Genomic DNA, 17,944 nt, shown 5'->3' with positions numbered 1-17,944 from the left:
TTTTTCTACAACGAATTGACATTGTTCTTTACGTAAGTGAAGACCATTTCACATAAGCGTGTTTATTTAGAATTTCAAAAGGTGAATTGGCACAGACAAAAATCTCGTCAAAAAGCGTAAGAATTCAGTATCGTCATATAAAATGTATTGTCTCAGATCTTGAAATAGCCCGGGTGCAATGAAAACGCCGAATTCTAACCTATCAACTTTAAATGCAAAACGATGCGTATTTATACTTTGAGCTTTCGCTGTAATTTCATCGACCGACAACGTAAATATGCATTTGCATATGCATATTTGTAAATATGAGACCCAAGGTCATACAGCCGAAAAGCACAAAGCAAGACGAAACGTCGGCCGCGTTCTCGCCGCGGTCCGCACTAATAACAGCCAATCGGCGGACAGCTCCTCGGCTGACTCCTCCCTCTGGCACTATAAATTAAGGAGCTGGGTACCCTAGCGCTCCTTCCCTGGGGCGGCGAAACCCGAAGTGAGACAAGTGGCCAAGAGGCTTGGAGCTCACATATTCAGTTTTTCACAGCCCCAACTCCCCCCTTGCAAAGACGTGTTTTCACGTACCTTTAAAATTTCTCCTCCCACTTCCCCCCTCTTTCATTCATTCATTCACCCTCAGATATCATTTAACCCTGAAGATGAGGAAGATGAACATCCTCGAAACGTCGGTGGATCACCAACTTATGACCTGGCTGGAAGCCCGAGAAAATTTCGAATTATGCATTTGCTATTCCATTCGTGAAAAAAAAAAAAAATTACCGCCACTTAAAGTGGATAGCAAATGATTTGTATTAGGATTCTGTAGTGAATGAGGAAGTGATGCTTTGTTAAGAGTCTATTTATAATCACCACATTATCCCACCCCATCATCTGGCTTCAACACGGACGACTGGAGAGGACCACCAGCACATCCTACTGGTTCAATTACTTTCAATTTCAGCAGCGATCTAACTCTGTACCAACTTTCTCCTTTAGTCCAAAGGGGGCAGCACGTGCTTCGTGATGAATTGGGGTAAATAATGGATCAACTGGAAGTGAAAGAGCAGGTCCGGTGTAGCAACCAACCAACCATGGGATAATTGACTGTAAACTACTAAAAATGACGAAATATCTGTATCAATCACATTTATTGCAATGGTGCAGATAACCAAAGGTTCAGACCGTTTTAAACTAGAAGGTTGGTAGCTGATCTTTCAGTACAATTGCTGTGAGTTCAACAGAGTATTTGCCGTAACTAACTGGCATTCTGCAACTCCCTACAACAGGAATTGGTTCTGCTGGTAATCACGAAGTTCTATCATAAAACGTTCTAACTTAAGGGTACCAGCTGAATTAATGTTATCAGAAACATGCTTGGAAATTATTGCATATCTGAGGTGTTTCACGTTCTTCCCAACTGTAAGGCGAATGACAGACAATCACGTGGTAGATCCTGAGCCACGTCTCGTCAGATTGAATTTCGCTAAACAACATAGTAGGTAGTTGCTACAGCGTCATTAAATAACCAACTAAAATATCTCTTTCTTGGTTTTTTCATAACACAACTCAGGAAGTGTTAAGGATGATCAGCTATTTGCTGCCCTTACGTCCATATGCCACAGCAGAAGTGAACGATCATCCAACCAGAATTGAGTTATTGTACGGTTAGCACAATGATGCATCCAGCCCCTATAGCTGGTTTTGTAATGTAAACTTCCTTAGTAGATTATAGTCTATTACAGATCGTTCATTGCAGGGTATATTGCTTGTAGTCTTAAGATGCGATAAGTTTATATTCGCAAACGCCATTCGACTTAAATTTGTTTATTTTTTTAAAATAGAAATTAAAATTCTACGTCTATTTAGCTATTATATCAAATTTCATCGCAAGCTATAACGCACTTTAATTTTCGAGTGTCCTCAAACATTTGTTAATGTAATTCCAGATCCAAATTAAAGCCTGTTGAAACACGTAAAGCACACGGACAGCAAAGCTGAAATTCACATCGTAACTTGAGCTCAGATGCGAACTACGTTCTCTTGTTTATTACATCTGTAAGTTGTAAATCAGGACTCACTTTAAATCAGTTTCTTACTTCAGTCGTAACACATCGTCCTCTACGGGTTTGCAAACTACTTGGTTTGTATGATTTAAAGATAAAGATATCTTGAATTGTGACTCACCGCATCGAACGCAGGACCCAACCGCTCATGTCTCGCGTCAGCACTCACCTAAACACAGCAAAGGCTCCAACCACCACAGACAGACAGCTGTTGTGTGTGGGACACAGTTCAGCCAATCAGAATGTACCTAACCTAAGATTTTTTTCTTTAGGTCTTGTTTACTAATTCTAGGCTACAAAGTACAGTCTTAGACAAAAATAAACACACTTTGATGTACTGTAATTCAGAATCATTGTACGTTGGCTCGGAGGAAAACCAGGGGGTGCGGGGGGGGCTGAAAACAGAAGGCCTCACAAGTTACCGCTGTTTCCTTCGTCCCGCGCAGAGGTAAACACCACATAGTTGCCAGTTCTGTAACGACTTGCAGTGCACGTAGTTTGCATTATCTGTTTAGTTTTCTTAGTGTCCACTGAAATTAGTTAAATATGTGGCACCATGGGAGTCTGTTGCAGAGAGTGAACAACATAGTGATGACAATCATTGTTACAAGAGGGCAGTCATTAGACAGACAAGCTGCACATATTATAAATGCAAGGAGAAGGCGAATGTGATTCACCAATTGATAAAACTGTTCGCGCTACAGATGTTTCAAGATCATTACTGAGGAAAATAATTTCTATCAATATAACCAAGTATAACACTGCTAAAAAAAGAAATTCAGACTGTATTACAAACAGTTACGTAATCCAAGAAACTTATTGATTTCGCACGTGATATAATACGACGCACCATTATGAATGTTACAACAACCACATACCCCCTACATTGGACATCATTTTATGTGCAGTCCAAGAAATGACACAAGGCACAGATTGCGAATTGCTGTATTGATAAATAAATATATGACTGAATTGTTCTAGGTTATACAATTATGAAATATGTGAAATTTACAAATTTATTATGTTAACTGTGTAGGAGAAAAAAAAACTGTTATTATATGACTGAAATAAATGCACTTCTTCATATTTAGAAAATGGGTTGAGAGACCCAACCCGTGCAGTTACGTAACTTTTCATGACACGTTCACTGGCGGGTTAATAATAATAATAATAATAATAATAATAATAATAATAATAATAATAATAATAATAATATAGTAATAATAATAATAACAGGCTCACAAGAATGACAAATTTTATTAGTGATAATAAACATAAGTTAGATGGTTTTTAGATTAGTTTACGACACTTATCAACAACTTAAGGTAATTTAGCGTCTGAATGAGATGAAGGTGATAATGCCGGTGAAATGAGTACGGGGTCCAGCACCGAAAGGTACCCAGCATTTGCTCATATTTGGTTGAGGTAAAACCTCGGAAAAAACCCCATCCAGGTAACTTGCCCCGCCTGTGAATCGAATCTGTTTTCGCAGCCAGACGCGCTAGACACAGGTGTGGACAACAGAGACAGTAAGTGGGACGTGTAACTGACGTACTCTATTAGATGTTGCAACGCTGCTTCCTTAGTCGCGTGTCTAGTTGTGTAACAACAACCACTGCTTCGGTAGCATACTCTCTTATTGCAACCATCCCCTGTTTTTCTCTGAACGAACATACAATAGGAAAGAGTTTCAAAGGTGTAGGCCTTATTTTTATTTATTATTAATGTTAAATACACGTATTCAATTGCCTTTCACATCCCATACAGGCCTATAAACAAGTTGTAGTAATATAAAACACAACTATATCTGTCTCAGCTAAAATTTCCAAATTCGACTCCCGTCCAGGGATCTAGAAACTTCCCAGCCCGCACAGAAACAAGACAAATGAGCAACTCATCCCGCACGCTGATGCAGGGAAGAGGGATAAAATACGCAATTTAGCCAACATGGCATTCTAGAATGTACGCGGACTCCTCCGCAGTTGTGTCAGCCCAAAGCCAGACTTACACGTGGAAAATAAACAATATGGCGGAAATTGTTACTTTTATTGCAGATAATAACACTGGAATGTCGCACTGTGCTACAGGCTGGATGCGGGTTCGAACCCCGCCGAAGACGACGAATTTTAAATGCAATGGAATCCGCAGCATGGCTTCATCGGGAGGCAAGTAAAGCTGTGCTGCCCCGTCGTAGATTACAGCACGTGACAGAACCCTGCTCTAGATAGGCCTACAAGGCTGCAGACTACATTATTGTAGGACAGGGACCGTCAAGTGACTACACTCTCGTGCGTACGTACAAACCCTCAAGCCCTGACGTACGGCTGCGGGCAAGGGTAGCTGCTTCCACAGTGGCGGAGCTAGGAACTTGTATGTGAACCAAATTTGTGATAAGAATGTAAATTAATTTCAGCTTTTAATTGAAGCACGCTTTCACTGTTAATTGCACTGTACTGAAAAACAGTAGACTACTCTGTACAATTTTGTACAGTTAACTATATACGAAACAAATTTTTGCATGTTTGCACAGTAATGAAACAAAACAAAATATACACTTTTATACAGATTAATATACTGTTTGTCTTCTTCTCATTGCTATACAATTCAATTAACAAAATAAAACAACAGTACAAACGTTGTTATTCAAATACAATTCTCTAATAATAGTACTTTTTCTTAAACATCAGAGATCCGCTGCGATTTTTGCAGTTTTCTGTTAGTAAGCAGCTATTTAATTCTCGGAGCTATTGTTTTAGTACAAGCCAATAGCAAACATGCTTTCAATTGTTCATCACTTAGTTGTTTCTGTGACGTGACTTTGTAAACTTCATTAAACCAAACAGTGTTTCGCATACGTAGGTTGTCCCGAACATTTACAACGTTCTTGCAGCAAGATTGTACTGTTTAGGAAACCTTTCTCGTGGAAAACAAGTATAGAAATGGTTAATACTTTTTGTTTTGATACTTATCCTTTAGCTCAATATCGCTTTGTAAATCAAGTATTTCTAATTGTAGTTCAGCAGGAATATCCAGGACACTCACTGAAAAAGATATTGCAAATATCTTAAATTGTTGTTCAAGATCTCTAATATTCTCAAATCTACGTTCGAAACTTCGCACAATTGTTGCATTATTCTTATATATTCTTTCATGTCCAAGGCTTCTAACAGGTTTCCCATGTACATCCATAAATAAGGCAGTTTCATTTCCAAGTGCGAGAAAACGTTCCAGAATTTTTCGACTTCACACCTTACCTCGGTATGGTAGAGTAAATCCCCATACTGTTAATGCCATCAAACAGAGCCCTGAAGTCCCTGTGATTGAGTCCTTTTGACCTTATGAAATTAATTGTTCGCATAACAACATCCATTACATTGCCAAGGTTCATGTTTTAGCACATAAATATTCCTGGTGCAAAATGCAGTGCACCGGTGCCCCCAAGCGACCTCGATAGGTTCCACCACTGATAGACTGCAGTGTACAAGTGTACTGCCCGCAGTGGAAGCCGTAAGTAGGCCTGTACGCCCTCTCGCGATCTTGACTCGACTTGGCGGAGCATGTTGTAGGATATACCAGGCGACGCTGAATTTCGACTGTGAATGTAAGCATTTGTTATTTTGTATATACAACAGATATATATGCCTTTATATACTGAATTATAAGGAACATAAACAATTAGGAACACTGGAAGACCCTGTGAGCAAAGCACGTTTTTCGGTGTTGTTCCATCTAGGCCCCACATAGGAAAAAACTAATAAAAATGAAATAAATAATAATTAAAAAAAAAACTTTATAGCGTCTATATATAATTATTTCAATAGGTCTAGAACTTATACGCAATGTGTATTTTTAATTAAATTTAATAAGAGAAAATGTTCAGAATTCGAGGTGAATTTTCGTTTTGCCTAAGCTATTCCAAGTTACCAGCACCGGTATTTTATACGTTCAGCACGATGTGAAAAATACTGAAAGATTATAGCAGAATTGATTTCTGTGTTTATTGTTATTCATTGTATTCTAGGAGTTTCATTCAGGAGTTGGAGCCAACTGTCATACCTCATTCCTGGTTACCAGCACCGGTATTTTATACGTTCAACACGATGTGAAAAATACTGAAAGATTATAGCAGAATTGATTTCTGTGTTTATTGTTATTCATTGTATTCTCGGAGTTTCATTCAGGAGTTGGAGCCAACTGTCATACCTTATTCCTGGTTACCAGCACCGGTATTTTATACGTTCAGCACGATGTGAAAAATACTGAAAGATTATAGCAGAATTGATTTCTGTGTTTATTGTTATTCATTGTATTCTCGGAGTTTCATTCAGGAGTTGGAGCGAACTGTCATACCTTATTCCTGGTTACCAGCACCGGTATTTTATACGTTCAGCACGATGTGAAAAATACTGAAAGATTATAGCAGAATTGAAGTAATAAAATAGGAACAATTGTAACACTCACACCACACGAATGCAATTTTTGTCTTTTTCAAAACAGTACAACAACATATTATTTAGAATCAGTTTCAAGTCAGCGCTGAACGTGTTGTTCCGTGTTTTATGTGTTCAGTATTCTATGTGTTTAGCGTTAATTTAATTAGATCCTTATCTGTTTCATAGTACAGGTTTTAGTTTATTGTTTATCAATCGAAGTATTGTTAATATTAAGTTATTTGGTATAAGACGTGCGTCACAATTTCCAAGATCGTACATTTCTTCAAAAGAAGAAGACAAATAGATCATAACGGTGGGGACCAAAGAACTTTAGGCCTATAGAAAACATAGCCTATCGTTTACTTCCTTTTTATCGGAGTTGGGCATTTTCTAATAGATTACCGATTACACAACTTCACAAAAATTAGAGGCTAATATATAAAATAATGTTTCAAAATAGTCTACATCCAAAGTCTAATAGGATTAGCTATGTATTTAATTTGTATCCATAATTCAAATTTTTTATGAAAATTGTAGGTCTACATCACAAAATTATGCCACCCCCCCCCCACATTACAAATTACATCTACCCTGCCGATAGACCCTAGGTCTAGTTCAAAGACATGACTGAATTCGTAACTAAAAAATAACAGTGCTTGTATGCGTGTCCAGTGATTTAATATGGAAACATCCTAAGCAAGGATGGCACTTTAAGGCAAAAACAAGACTTGCTAGCCTATATGATAAAAATGATTGAAGACATCTCGTAACAAATGAAAGAATAGAAACAGAAATATAACCAAAAGCTTTAGATAACATTTTAGAAACACTGGGTCACTGGCTGAAAAGAAACTGCGTACTGGAGGATGCACTGGAAGAAATCGTGAGAGGGAGAAAAGTTCGGGGCAGAAGAAGATATAAGATGATAGACGACATTAAGATATATGGATCATATGCGGAGACTAAGAGGAAGACAGAAAATAAGAAAGATTGGAGAATGCTGGGTTTGCAGTCAAAGAACTGCCCTACACAGAAAACTATTACCTAAATGCCGGATTTTTTTTTTTTTTTTGACAAATGAAGTTTTATCCTGGACCGGACTAGTGAATTTATTTCCCCCAGTACGTCCAGGGGTGTCAAGAACGCCTTACTGCGACGCCTGGTTCCCAGATATTGACTGTTAAGAAAACATTGGGGTCATAGTGTCCATTTTTGAGTAGCCCTATTGGGTGGTTGGAGCCAACCGTATTGGAGGCTTCATTATGAAGAAGAGACACAGAAAATATGAACAATCCGTCGCTATTTCTTGATTTATTTCGATAAATTCTCTCCAGACAAATCTTGAAGGATATCCGAACATTTCCGGAGTCTTCGAAGCTAATCCACTGAGAGTTGAGGAGAACCCTCGGTGTTATGGGTAGCGATCAAGGACCCGTTATTGTCTGCGTCCATGCAGCTCCTTCTAGCCGGAGGGATTTCCGTACAAATGCTGGCGGAGGAGAAATGTAAAATCCTTGCTGTTTTTGGGTGGATATCAACTTTTCTCAGGGATCGGAATTTTGTGAATTTCTTTGCCCGGAGTGCGTTTATATTGTCCACGGCTGTGAAGTAACAGTATGTGTGACAATGAAACTAGCAGGCACGAGTTCAAATCCAGTATGTGACAAGTTACCTGGTTGAGATTCTTTCCAGCGTTTTCTTCAATTCGTTAAGAACAAACCATCGTTGATTTTATGAACTCTGCTATGTGGCAGTATAGAAAATAATTTTTCTGGATGAAGAAAAATTAATTAAATGTCAACAGGCCTACACTGATCCTTTATCATGTCATTTACGTTCACCATAGATACCAACGTTTTCTACCAAATTATTTCATATTCTTATCTAGTCCCATTGATTTTTAATTAATTTTTCTTCCTCCTGAAATATTATGTTGTGTCTGTCACATATCAGGTTTGATAAAATCCACGACGAAATGCTGGGTAACGTTCGGCGTGCATCTGGCTGGCATTATCACCTTCATCTCATTCAGACGCTAGGTAACCATAGCAGTTGTAAACCGCCGTAAATTAAACCGATTAATATAGTCAACTACTGCTGTGTATTTTTTTTTTTGTTAAACGCGATTTCTTCGAACTTTTTTTTTTTTTTTTCAAATCAGTTAATATGCCCTCTTCCTCAACACATTATGCATATCTGCGTGAAATGTTTACCCCATAATTCAGTTAACACTTTCGTGTTGTAGATTCACCTTTGTTCAATTTTCTTGTGCCCTAAATTGTTAAACTTATTTAAAGAAAGAGTTCTAAAATAAAAAAAAATCATATTTTTCTATTCAATATTTACAAACCTAAACAACTTTCCACTTACCAACTCCAATCCTTCAAGGAATTGTTCGTTCGTTTAAGATTTAAACTTCACCTGGCACCGCACAATCATCCTGGCCACCATACCCCACTATCTTCTGGCTTAGTTGCCTCATGAATGATGCTTTATTGCTATCACTCATGAGCTTCAAACTTCTCTTCGAACACCTGACTGAACATAACTTACATAGGCCTGGGCTAACGTAACTCCGCCTTGCAAGGATACATCCTGCCTTCACATGCGTAAGATGGGTTATCTAACTTTAGGCGCCCTGAATAATTCCGCTCTGAAGGATGTTGGTACTAGATCAGGACGCGAGGCTGACTGTCAGACACTTGAAAACGGTTTCACGTAGCAACCAGGCCAGCCGCAAAGGGAATGCACGACTGACGCATTTCTGTTCAGCAAAACAATTTTTTTGTCTCAAAAAGAAAAATATGATACTGATAGTAATTTTTAAGTAGGCAATGCTTGAGAATAAGGTCCTTATGAAAAAATTTGGGGACAACAGGGAGGAATGAAGTTACAGGAGAATACAGAAAGTTACACACAGCAGAAATGCATGAACTGTATTCTTCACACAAAATAATTAGGAGTATTAAATACAGACGTTAGACATGGGCAGAGCATGTAGCACGTACCATGGCCTATGGGTGAATGCTGAAACGCGTACAAGTTAGTGGGACAACTGAGCCTGGGGGAAAAAGGCTTTTGGGGAGGACGAGACGTAATAGGGAGGATAATATTAAAATGGAAGGCTTATTTGAGGTCTGCAATGATCCTCCGAGTTCTCTAAAATCCATTTGTAAGTACACTCTGTTGTCGGTGCCTTTAATTCTCTACAGAACTAGTTTCCCTAATTTTTTAACGGAGTTCTTCATTCTGATTATGCGGCATCTCAACGTCACGGAATTGCGCAAGCTCTCTTCTGAACATCTTTCGTTGGTCGTCGTCTTCCTCTCTCCGCTTGTGGTCTTATGCAGACGTGGTACGCTACGACTGAAAATAAGGAAGCCACAACCACTGGAAGGAGCTGGTGGAAGGACGGTGTGTTGGGCTGTGCAGTGGCGGACTCTAGTCTGAAGACACTTCTGTTGATAAGTGTTTCTTAAATAACAAACATGTTCAACACGATTTAAAGCATTATCCGTCGTTATAACATTCGTAAATAGGGGATTCTCCAATCTGAAATATTGGAGACCCTATACGATACAGGACACCTGGCAACCTTATTGTAACTGACATCAGGAACGACCTTAATCAGCTGCCAACAGTAGTGAGCATTCAGGAGTTATCTACCCATAAGCAAGTAAACGAACTCTTTAGTGAAACATCATGGAACAGAAGTTGCAGGCCTACCAAATTACAAACTGAAAGTGGAACTGGAAAATATACGTAGTCTAGGCTATAGGTAGGCACTTTGTGTAACATAGACCTAATATTTTGCGAGGAAGCCTAATATGTTAGCTACAGGACTAAGTTCCTTCAAGACCGTGAGTTTTCTCTCTGAGATTCATTCTCTGTTATGTAGGGCTACGCCGATCGATAGTGGGGGTGGTGAAGAAAACCCACACACACAGAAGGAACTGATGTCCGTACAGCATACTGACGTCGGCAGTGGAGGTGAATGGAAAGAATAAATCAGGCGGTCAGAAAATAGACGGCGGTAAACCGTGTTTGAGTCTTTGAAGTTATCAGTGGCGTACTTAATGGACGTAATTAATACAAGTTTACAGGCGTGGATGTGGAGTTCGTGCAGGACCAGTGATGCCAACGGAAATGCTTTTTTCTCATATTGCGAATAAATATAGGCATAAAAAATAGCCGCAGTATTGATGTGCGTGTGAGGAACAGGGGCAGTAACGGCATACAGTGGCGTATCAAGATCATCGGACAGGGCGAGGCGACATACTTAGTCTACTGCGCTTGAAATAGTTCAGTTCACATGCTGAATGATCAGTGGCGTATCACAATAACAACAATCCTGTATGTTTTAGACAAACAGTGATACCAACATAAAAACCTTTAACGTATTTTATTTGGATATTGTGTACAGCAATTTGAACAATATTTATAAAGACAATTGACTATTGATGACAATAATAGACTAATAATAATAATAATAATAATAATAATAATAATAATAATATTCACAAGGTATCAGTGGCGTGTCAAGCTCCAACCACAACAAAGCCTCACAACACGAGAGTAACGCCAGCCTAGAGCAATGAAGTAACAGCATTACACGCAGAGCAGTGATGCCAACACAACACATTCCCGCTGGTTACTGTGGTATAATGGTATTGCTGTCGTGTTGGCAGCACTGCGCCTGCTCAGCCCTGCAGCATGGCCGCCACTTCTGTGTGCCCGCACTGACGCGCCAGGTCCAGGGCCGTCTGTCCCCACTTATTCCTCGCCCCCCGCTCTGCGCCATGCTGCAACAGCAGCTGCACCACTGGGGCGTGGCCACACAATGCTGCATAATGCAGTGCAGTACACTGGTCTGCAGCAACAGGCTCGTTGGGCCGCGCCCCAGCTGCCAGCAGCAGCTCACACACTGCAGGGCGCCCACGGTATGCAGCCACATGCAGAGCAGTGCAGCCAGATGGTCCTCCCTTCACATACCGCCGCGCCCCGGCAGCCAGCAGCGCCCTGCACGCATCCTGGCGGCCTTGCCATGCAGCCAGCCACAAGGGCGTGCGGCCATAATGTTCCACGGCGTTCACCTGGCTGCCTGCATCCAGGAGCAGCTGCACCCTGTGTGTGTCCCCCCGCTCCGCTGCCCAGTGTAGCTCAGTCCTGCCTTGGCTGTCCTTCTGCTGCAGGTTGGGCCCGACCTCAGCCGCAGCTCTGAGCTCCTGCAGCAGACAAAACAATCTGGTCAGAGGAAGCTCAGTCAGCTAGGTGACAGTCCACTAGGCTGAGTGCAGCTGATGGCAGTAGTAGTGACAGTAGACATAACTACAGTAATGTCAGTAGTAGTGACAGTAGGCATGACTACAGTAATGTCAGTAGTAGTGACAGTAGCCATAACCACAGTAATGTCAGTAGTAGTGACAGTAGCCATAACTACTGTAATGTCAGTAGTAGTGACAGTAGGCATAACTACAGTAATGTCAGTAGTAGTGACAGTAGCCATAACCACAGTAATGTCAGTAGTAGTGACAGTAGACATAACTACTGTAATGTCAGTAGTAGTGACAGTAGCCATAACCACAGTAATGTCAGTAGTAGTGACAGTAGACATAACTACTGTAATGTCAGTAGTAGTGACAGTAGGCATAACTACAGTAATGTCAGTAGTAGTGACAGTAGCCATAACCACAGTAATGTCAGTAGTAGTGACAGTAGACATAACTACTGTAATGTCAGTAGTAGTGACAGTAGCCATAACCACAGTAATGTCAGTAGTAGTGACAGTAGCCATAACTACTGTAATGTCAGTAGTAGTGACAGTAGGCATAACTACAGTAATGTCAGTAGTAGTGACAGTAGCCATAACCACAGTAATGTCAGTAGTAGTGACAGTAGCCATAACTACTGTAATGTCAGTAGTAGTGACAGTAGGCATAACTACAGTAATGTCAGTAGTAGTGACAGTAGCCATAACCACAGTAATGTCAGTAGTAGTGACAGTAGACATAACTACTGTAATGTCAGTAGTAGTGACAGTAGCCATAACCACAGTAATGTCAGTAGTAGTGACAGTAGACATAACTACTGTAATGTCAGTAGTAGTGACAGTAGGCATAACTACAGTAATGTCAGTAGTAGTGACAGTAGCCATAACCACAGTAATGTCAGTAGTAGTGACAGTAGACATAACTACTGTAATGTCAGTAGTAGTGACAGTAGCCATAACCACAGTAATGTCAGTAGTAGTGACAGTAGCCATAACTACTGTAATGTCAGTAGTAGTGACAGTAGGCATAACTACAGTAATGTCAGTAGTAGTGACAGTAGCCATAACCACAGTAATGTCAGTAGTAGTGACAGTAGCCATAACTACTGTAATGTCAGTAGTAGTGACAGTAGGCATAACTACAGTAATGTCAGTAGTAGTGACAGTAGCCATAACCACAGTAATGTCAGTAGTAGTGACAGTAGACATAACTACTGTAATGTCAGTAGTAGTGACAGTAGCCATAACCACAGTAATGTCAGTAGTAGTGACAGTAGACATAACTACTGTAATGTCAGTAGTAGTGACAGTAGGCATAACTACAGTAATGTCAGTAGTAGTGACAGTAGCCATAACCACAGTAATGTCAGTAGTAGTGACAGTAGACATAACTACTGTAATGTCAGTAGTAGTGACAGTAGCCATAACCACAGTAATGTCAGTAGTAGTGACAGTAGCCATAACTACTGTAATGTCAGTAGTAGTGACAGTAGGCATAACTACAGTAATGTCAGTAGTAGTGACAGTAGCCATAACCACAGTAATGTCAGTAGTAGTGACAGTAGCCATAACTACTGTAATGTCAGTAGTAGTGACAGTAGCCATAACCACAGTAATGTCAGTAGTAGTGACAGTAGCCATAACTACTGTAATGTCAGTAGTAGTGACAGTAGCCATAACCACAGTAATGTCAGTAGTAGTGACAGTAGCCATAACTACTGTAATGTCAGTAGTAGTGACAGTAGGCATAACTACAGTAATGTCAGTAGTAGTGACAGTAGCCATAACCACAGTAATGTCAGTAGTAGTGACAGTAGCCATAACTACTGTAATGTCAGTAGTAGTGACAGTAGGCATAACTACAGTAATGTCAGTAGTAGTGACAGTAGCCATAACCACAGTAATGTCAGTAGTAGTGACAGTAGCCATAACTACTGTAATGTCAGTAGTAGTGACAGTAGCCATGACTACAGTAATGTCAGTAGTAGTGACAGTAGCCATAACTACAGTAATGTCAGTAGTAGTGACAGTAGCCATAACTACTGTAATGTCAGTAGTAGTGACAGTAGCCATGACAACAGTAATGTCAGTAGTAGTGACAGTAGCCATGACTACAGTAATGTCAGTAGTAGTGACAGTAGCCATGACTACAGTAATGTCAGTAGTAGTGACAGTAGCCATGACTACAGTAATGTCAGTAGTAGTGACAGTAGCCATAACTACAGTAATGTCAGTAGTAATGACAGTAGTCATGACTACAGTAATGTCAGTAGTAATGACAGCAGTCATGTCTACAGTAATGTCAGTAGTAGTGAGAGTAGCCATAACTACAGTAATGTCAGTAGTAATGACAGTAGCCATGACTACAGTAATGTCAGTAGTAGTGACAGTAGCCATGACTACAGTAATGTCAGTAGTAGTGACAGTAGCCATGACTACACTAATGTCAGTAGTAGTGACAGTAGCCATAACTACAGTAATGTCAGTAGTAATGACAGTAGTCGTGACTACAGTAATGTCAGTAGTAATGACAGCAGTCATGACTACAGTAATGTCAGTAGTAGTGAGAGTAGCCATAACTACAGTAATGTCAGTAGTAATGACAGTAGCCATGACTACAGTAATGTCAGTAGTAGTGACAGTATCCATAACTACAGTAATGTCAGTAGTAGTGACAGCAGCCATAACTACTGTAATATCAGTAGTAGTGATATTAGCCATAACTACAGTAATGTCAGTAGTAGTGACAGTAGCCATCACTACAGTAATGTCAGTACTACCCTATTAGTAGTAGTAGCAGCAGTAGTGATAGTGGTGGCAGTTCTAGTCTGAAAACTCAAATTAAGTTTGCTCTCCAACTGCAGCTGGTCGCAATCTCTGTTGTAACAGTTTGTATCAATCATTGCTCATAACTGTAACCATGGCAACAGCTCACACTTACTGCTGTCTTCTGGCGCTCCGCTTGCAGTTCGTCCGCCATTTTCTTCAGTTCCTCCCCCTTCGCTTGCAGTTCTTCTCGCAGAGCCCGCAGAGCTTCCTCCTTACTCTGCAATTAAAAACAAATCTGGTTGAGAAGAACCTCAGATGTCGATAACTGGAATAGAAACATGACTATGATGATGATGACGATGATTTTATAATACTAATAATATTATAACTAATATTCTTTTTATCATTATTAAAATGTGCAAAGACTGAACGGAGCTCGTAAACTCCCTCGTAAAAGGTTAAAGGTAAAAGAGAAGACGGAAACGATACGATAAAATAACTTAAATGGGAAACTTTGGAGAACAGACGTAGGGAAAGTGGAATAACGTCACTGTATAGAGCACATCTAGGTCAGAAAGCATGGGTAGACATAACGGCTCGGTTAGAGAAGCCAACGTACTATAGTAGTATTCTTATTGTGTTGTGTATAACTTATAACTGTATTAAGTATTGTAGGGGAGAGTTGCGTAATTTGTACCGTTGCACAGTGGTCTAAAATCCATATTTATGAGGACAAATGCAGAAAAATGACATGTAAAAAAATGAAATTAAACCCTTAAATTATTTTTCCTATATAACTGAGTAACACTCAATTGATTATCTTAATCAGCGGAGGTGGCTGCATAGCGAGATAAGAGGCCGGTGACATGCCACATTTCGCCACCCAGCATTCTTACTCAGCAAGCGCCGCGAGTCTGCCGTTTTCTTTGTGCTGCAACTCTGTTGTAAGTGGTCGATTCCATTCATATTTGGTACCAACGTGTCCAGTAGTTCTTTAGGTATGTAACACTGTTTGTTTTTGTTACATCTAATGTTATTATAGTATGTCAAATTAGCATGAATGGACACGGGACAAAATATAAATATAACCATTGAGTGCAGACTTTGCTAAGGTACAGAAAAAAAAAACCCCTCTGGTTCGTCCAAAATTGTTTTTTTTTTTTTTCACTTCCTCCACTATTTACCTCTATTTTAAATCTAGTCTTAAGGTGCGCAGATTTGCACAAGTAATAATTTATGAGCACTATTCTTTCGAGTTGCAGTAGTGGCATTTTTCTCAGTTGCAGTTATTTCAATATCTGTGAACCGAATCTGCTTCCGCAGTATAATTCAGGGAATTCAAGATGACAGCTTGTTAATTATGTACCAAATAAGCTTCCTGAGTATTCAAAAGCTGTAATGGTACCTAAAATGTTACATTTTCCTCCCCATAAGATTTTGTCTACATGCATCCCCCTGTAAGGGGCACTTCTGCTCATACCAACGTAAACTGAGTTTGTACACAAAACAAATGTACTAAGTGTAACTACTGTATAAAATTTCATAAAAATCTGTTAGATAGGACAAAAGTTATTAATTTTCTCTAATTGCGCCTCCCTACAAGGGGTAGTTACACTTAGACCAACGTAATGAGAATTTGTATGCAAAACATACATGCTACCTGTAAGTACTTTGTAAAATTTCATACAAATCTCTTAAATAGGAGAAAAGTTACTAATTTTGTCTAATTGTGCCCCCTATAAGGGGTAGTTCTCCTTATACCAACGAAATCAGAGTTTGTATACAAACATATATGTTCCTTGTAACTGTTTTGTAAAATTTCATACAAATCTATCAAATAGGAGAAAAGTTACTAATTTTGTCTAAATGCGCCCTCTATAAGGGGTAGTTCCCCTTATACCAACGTAACGAGAGCTTGCATACAAAACATATATGCTACCTGTAACTAATGTGTAAAATTTCATAAAAATCGTTAGGTAGCTGAAAAGTTATTAATATGTCCTGCTAAATTTGCATTCTAGACCACTGTGCGTTGCCTAAATTGTACCATCATCTTGAAAATTAGTTCCATGATAAGTGTTGTCATCTACGTCAAACATTGTGAACTACATCTACAAATATGCCATTTTATGAGACGAAGGCTGTGGGTTGTGAAGTGAGAAAACTTGGTTTAGGTAGTTTCAATCTAGTTTCTGCGCTACCTGGCTACAACAATTACATCCGAAAGCTAAGCGGAAGTCCACAATGCTATATATTATTTAAAACTACATTTATATATTGTAACTGTCATTAAGTTACAGACTTCTGTTAGGAACCGTTAAGCAGCAAGAATTTAACAAAGAAAACACGGCGAGGTTGCGTATTTTGTACCGGCTTCAGTTTCCTATAATGTACCGGTACAACATAGGGAACTTTCATTATAAATGTAAGTATGAAATTATAGTAACGTATGAAGAAAAATATACCTAATTTAAGTCAGCAATTATAATTTATTAACTTCTAATCATTCTAATATGAATATAATACTATAATTTTTATTTTAGGAAATAAAACACATTCAATTCTGAATTTAAAATAGTCATGCCAGACGTTCATTACAAATAATAAAAATTACTGTGACAAAATAGCATAAACACAATAAATTATGCATTTAGAATTTAATCGAATAATTTCCACATTTCATGTTCTGGCGTTTTTAAGTTTCTTCCTTTGTAACAAATTATAATTGCATTTTACATTAATTCCAGAATGGCAAAAATCTTGCTGTTGCTGCATATATGAATGGCGATCATGCAATAAATGAATGTGCCCGAATGTGCAATGTGCCTAAGCCTACAATACTAAAACATGCGAAAAACAAAAACGTAAATGCTATTGGAGATGTTAAATCGTTTGGAAGATCCTTAGTATTTTCGGCAGAAATTGAAAATGAACTTGAAAATCACATTCTAAAGTTTGAATAAGTGATATTTGGATTAACTCCAACCGATGTTAGGAAACTTGCTTTTGATGTAGCTCAGAGAAATGGACTGCCACTTAATTTCAATCGTGAAAAGGATCAAGCATTGAAGAAATGGTATTATGCACAGCCTATCTGAAGAGGCATCCCAAATTGTGTAGTAGGCAGACAGAGGCAACATCCATGGCTCGAGTGAAAGAGTACAACAAGCAACGCGTCTATGAATTCTTCGATCTGCTGGAAAACAGTGAAAGATACAAATTGGAATCCACGAGAATTTTCAATGTGGACGAAAGTGGCTTCTCCACAGTGCAGAAGAAGACACAGAAAATCGTAGCGAGGAAAGGCAAGAAAGAAGTGGGTGTGATATCGAGCGGAAAAAGGAGTGAATGCAACGATGTGCCAGTGCATCTGGTCAATATGCTCCTCCCATGAATATGATCTGTCTGTTGGTGCT

The 17,944-nt window shown here is 39.3% G+C and overlaps 1 protein-coding gene across 1 annotated transcript in view; it reads right to left on the bottom strand.

Moving 5' to 3' along the window:
• Window positions 1-10,877: 10,877 nt before the first annotated feature.
• LOC138713633 (uncharacterized) overlaps window positions 10,878-17,944 on the bottom strand; it is a 44,331-nt gene continuing 37,264 nt past the window's right edge. Inside the window, exons 6-7 of the mRNA XM_069845886.1 lie at window positions 14,695-14,805; window positions 10,878-11,715 (exon numbers count right to left, since the gene is read on the bottom strand). Of these exons, the coding sequence (XP_069701987.1) occupies window positions 11,191-11,715; window positions 14,695-14,805 (636 nt within the window). The 3' untranslated portion in view covers window positions 10,878-11,190. The remainder of the gene's footprint in view (window positions 11,716-14,694; window positions 14,806-17,944) is intronic.

This window comes from Periplaneta americana, chromosome 2 (genome assembly GCF_040183065.1).
Source record: "Periplaneta americana isolate PAMFEO1 chromosome 2, P.americana_PAMFEO1_priV1, whole genome shotgun sequence".
Classification (NCBI taxonomy): Eukaryota; Metazoa; Arthropoda; class Insecta; order Blattodea; family Blattidae; genus Periplaneta; species Periplaneta americana.
The sequence above is the reverse complement of the archived record's forward strand: the minus strand, read 5'-3'. Positions and strand labels throughout refer to the sequence as shown.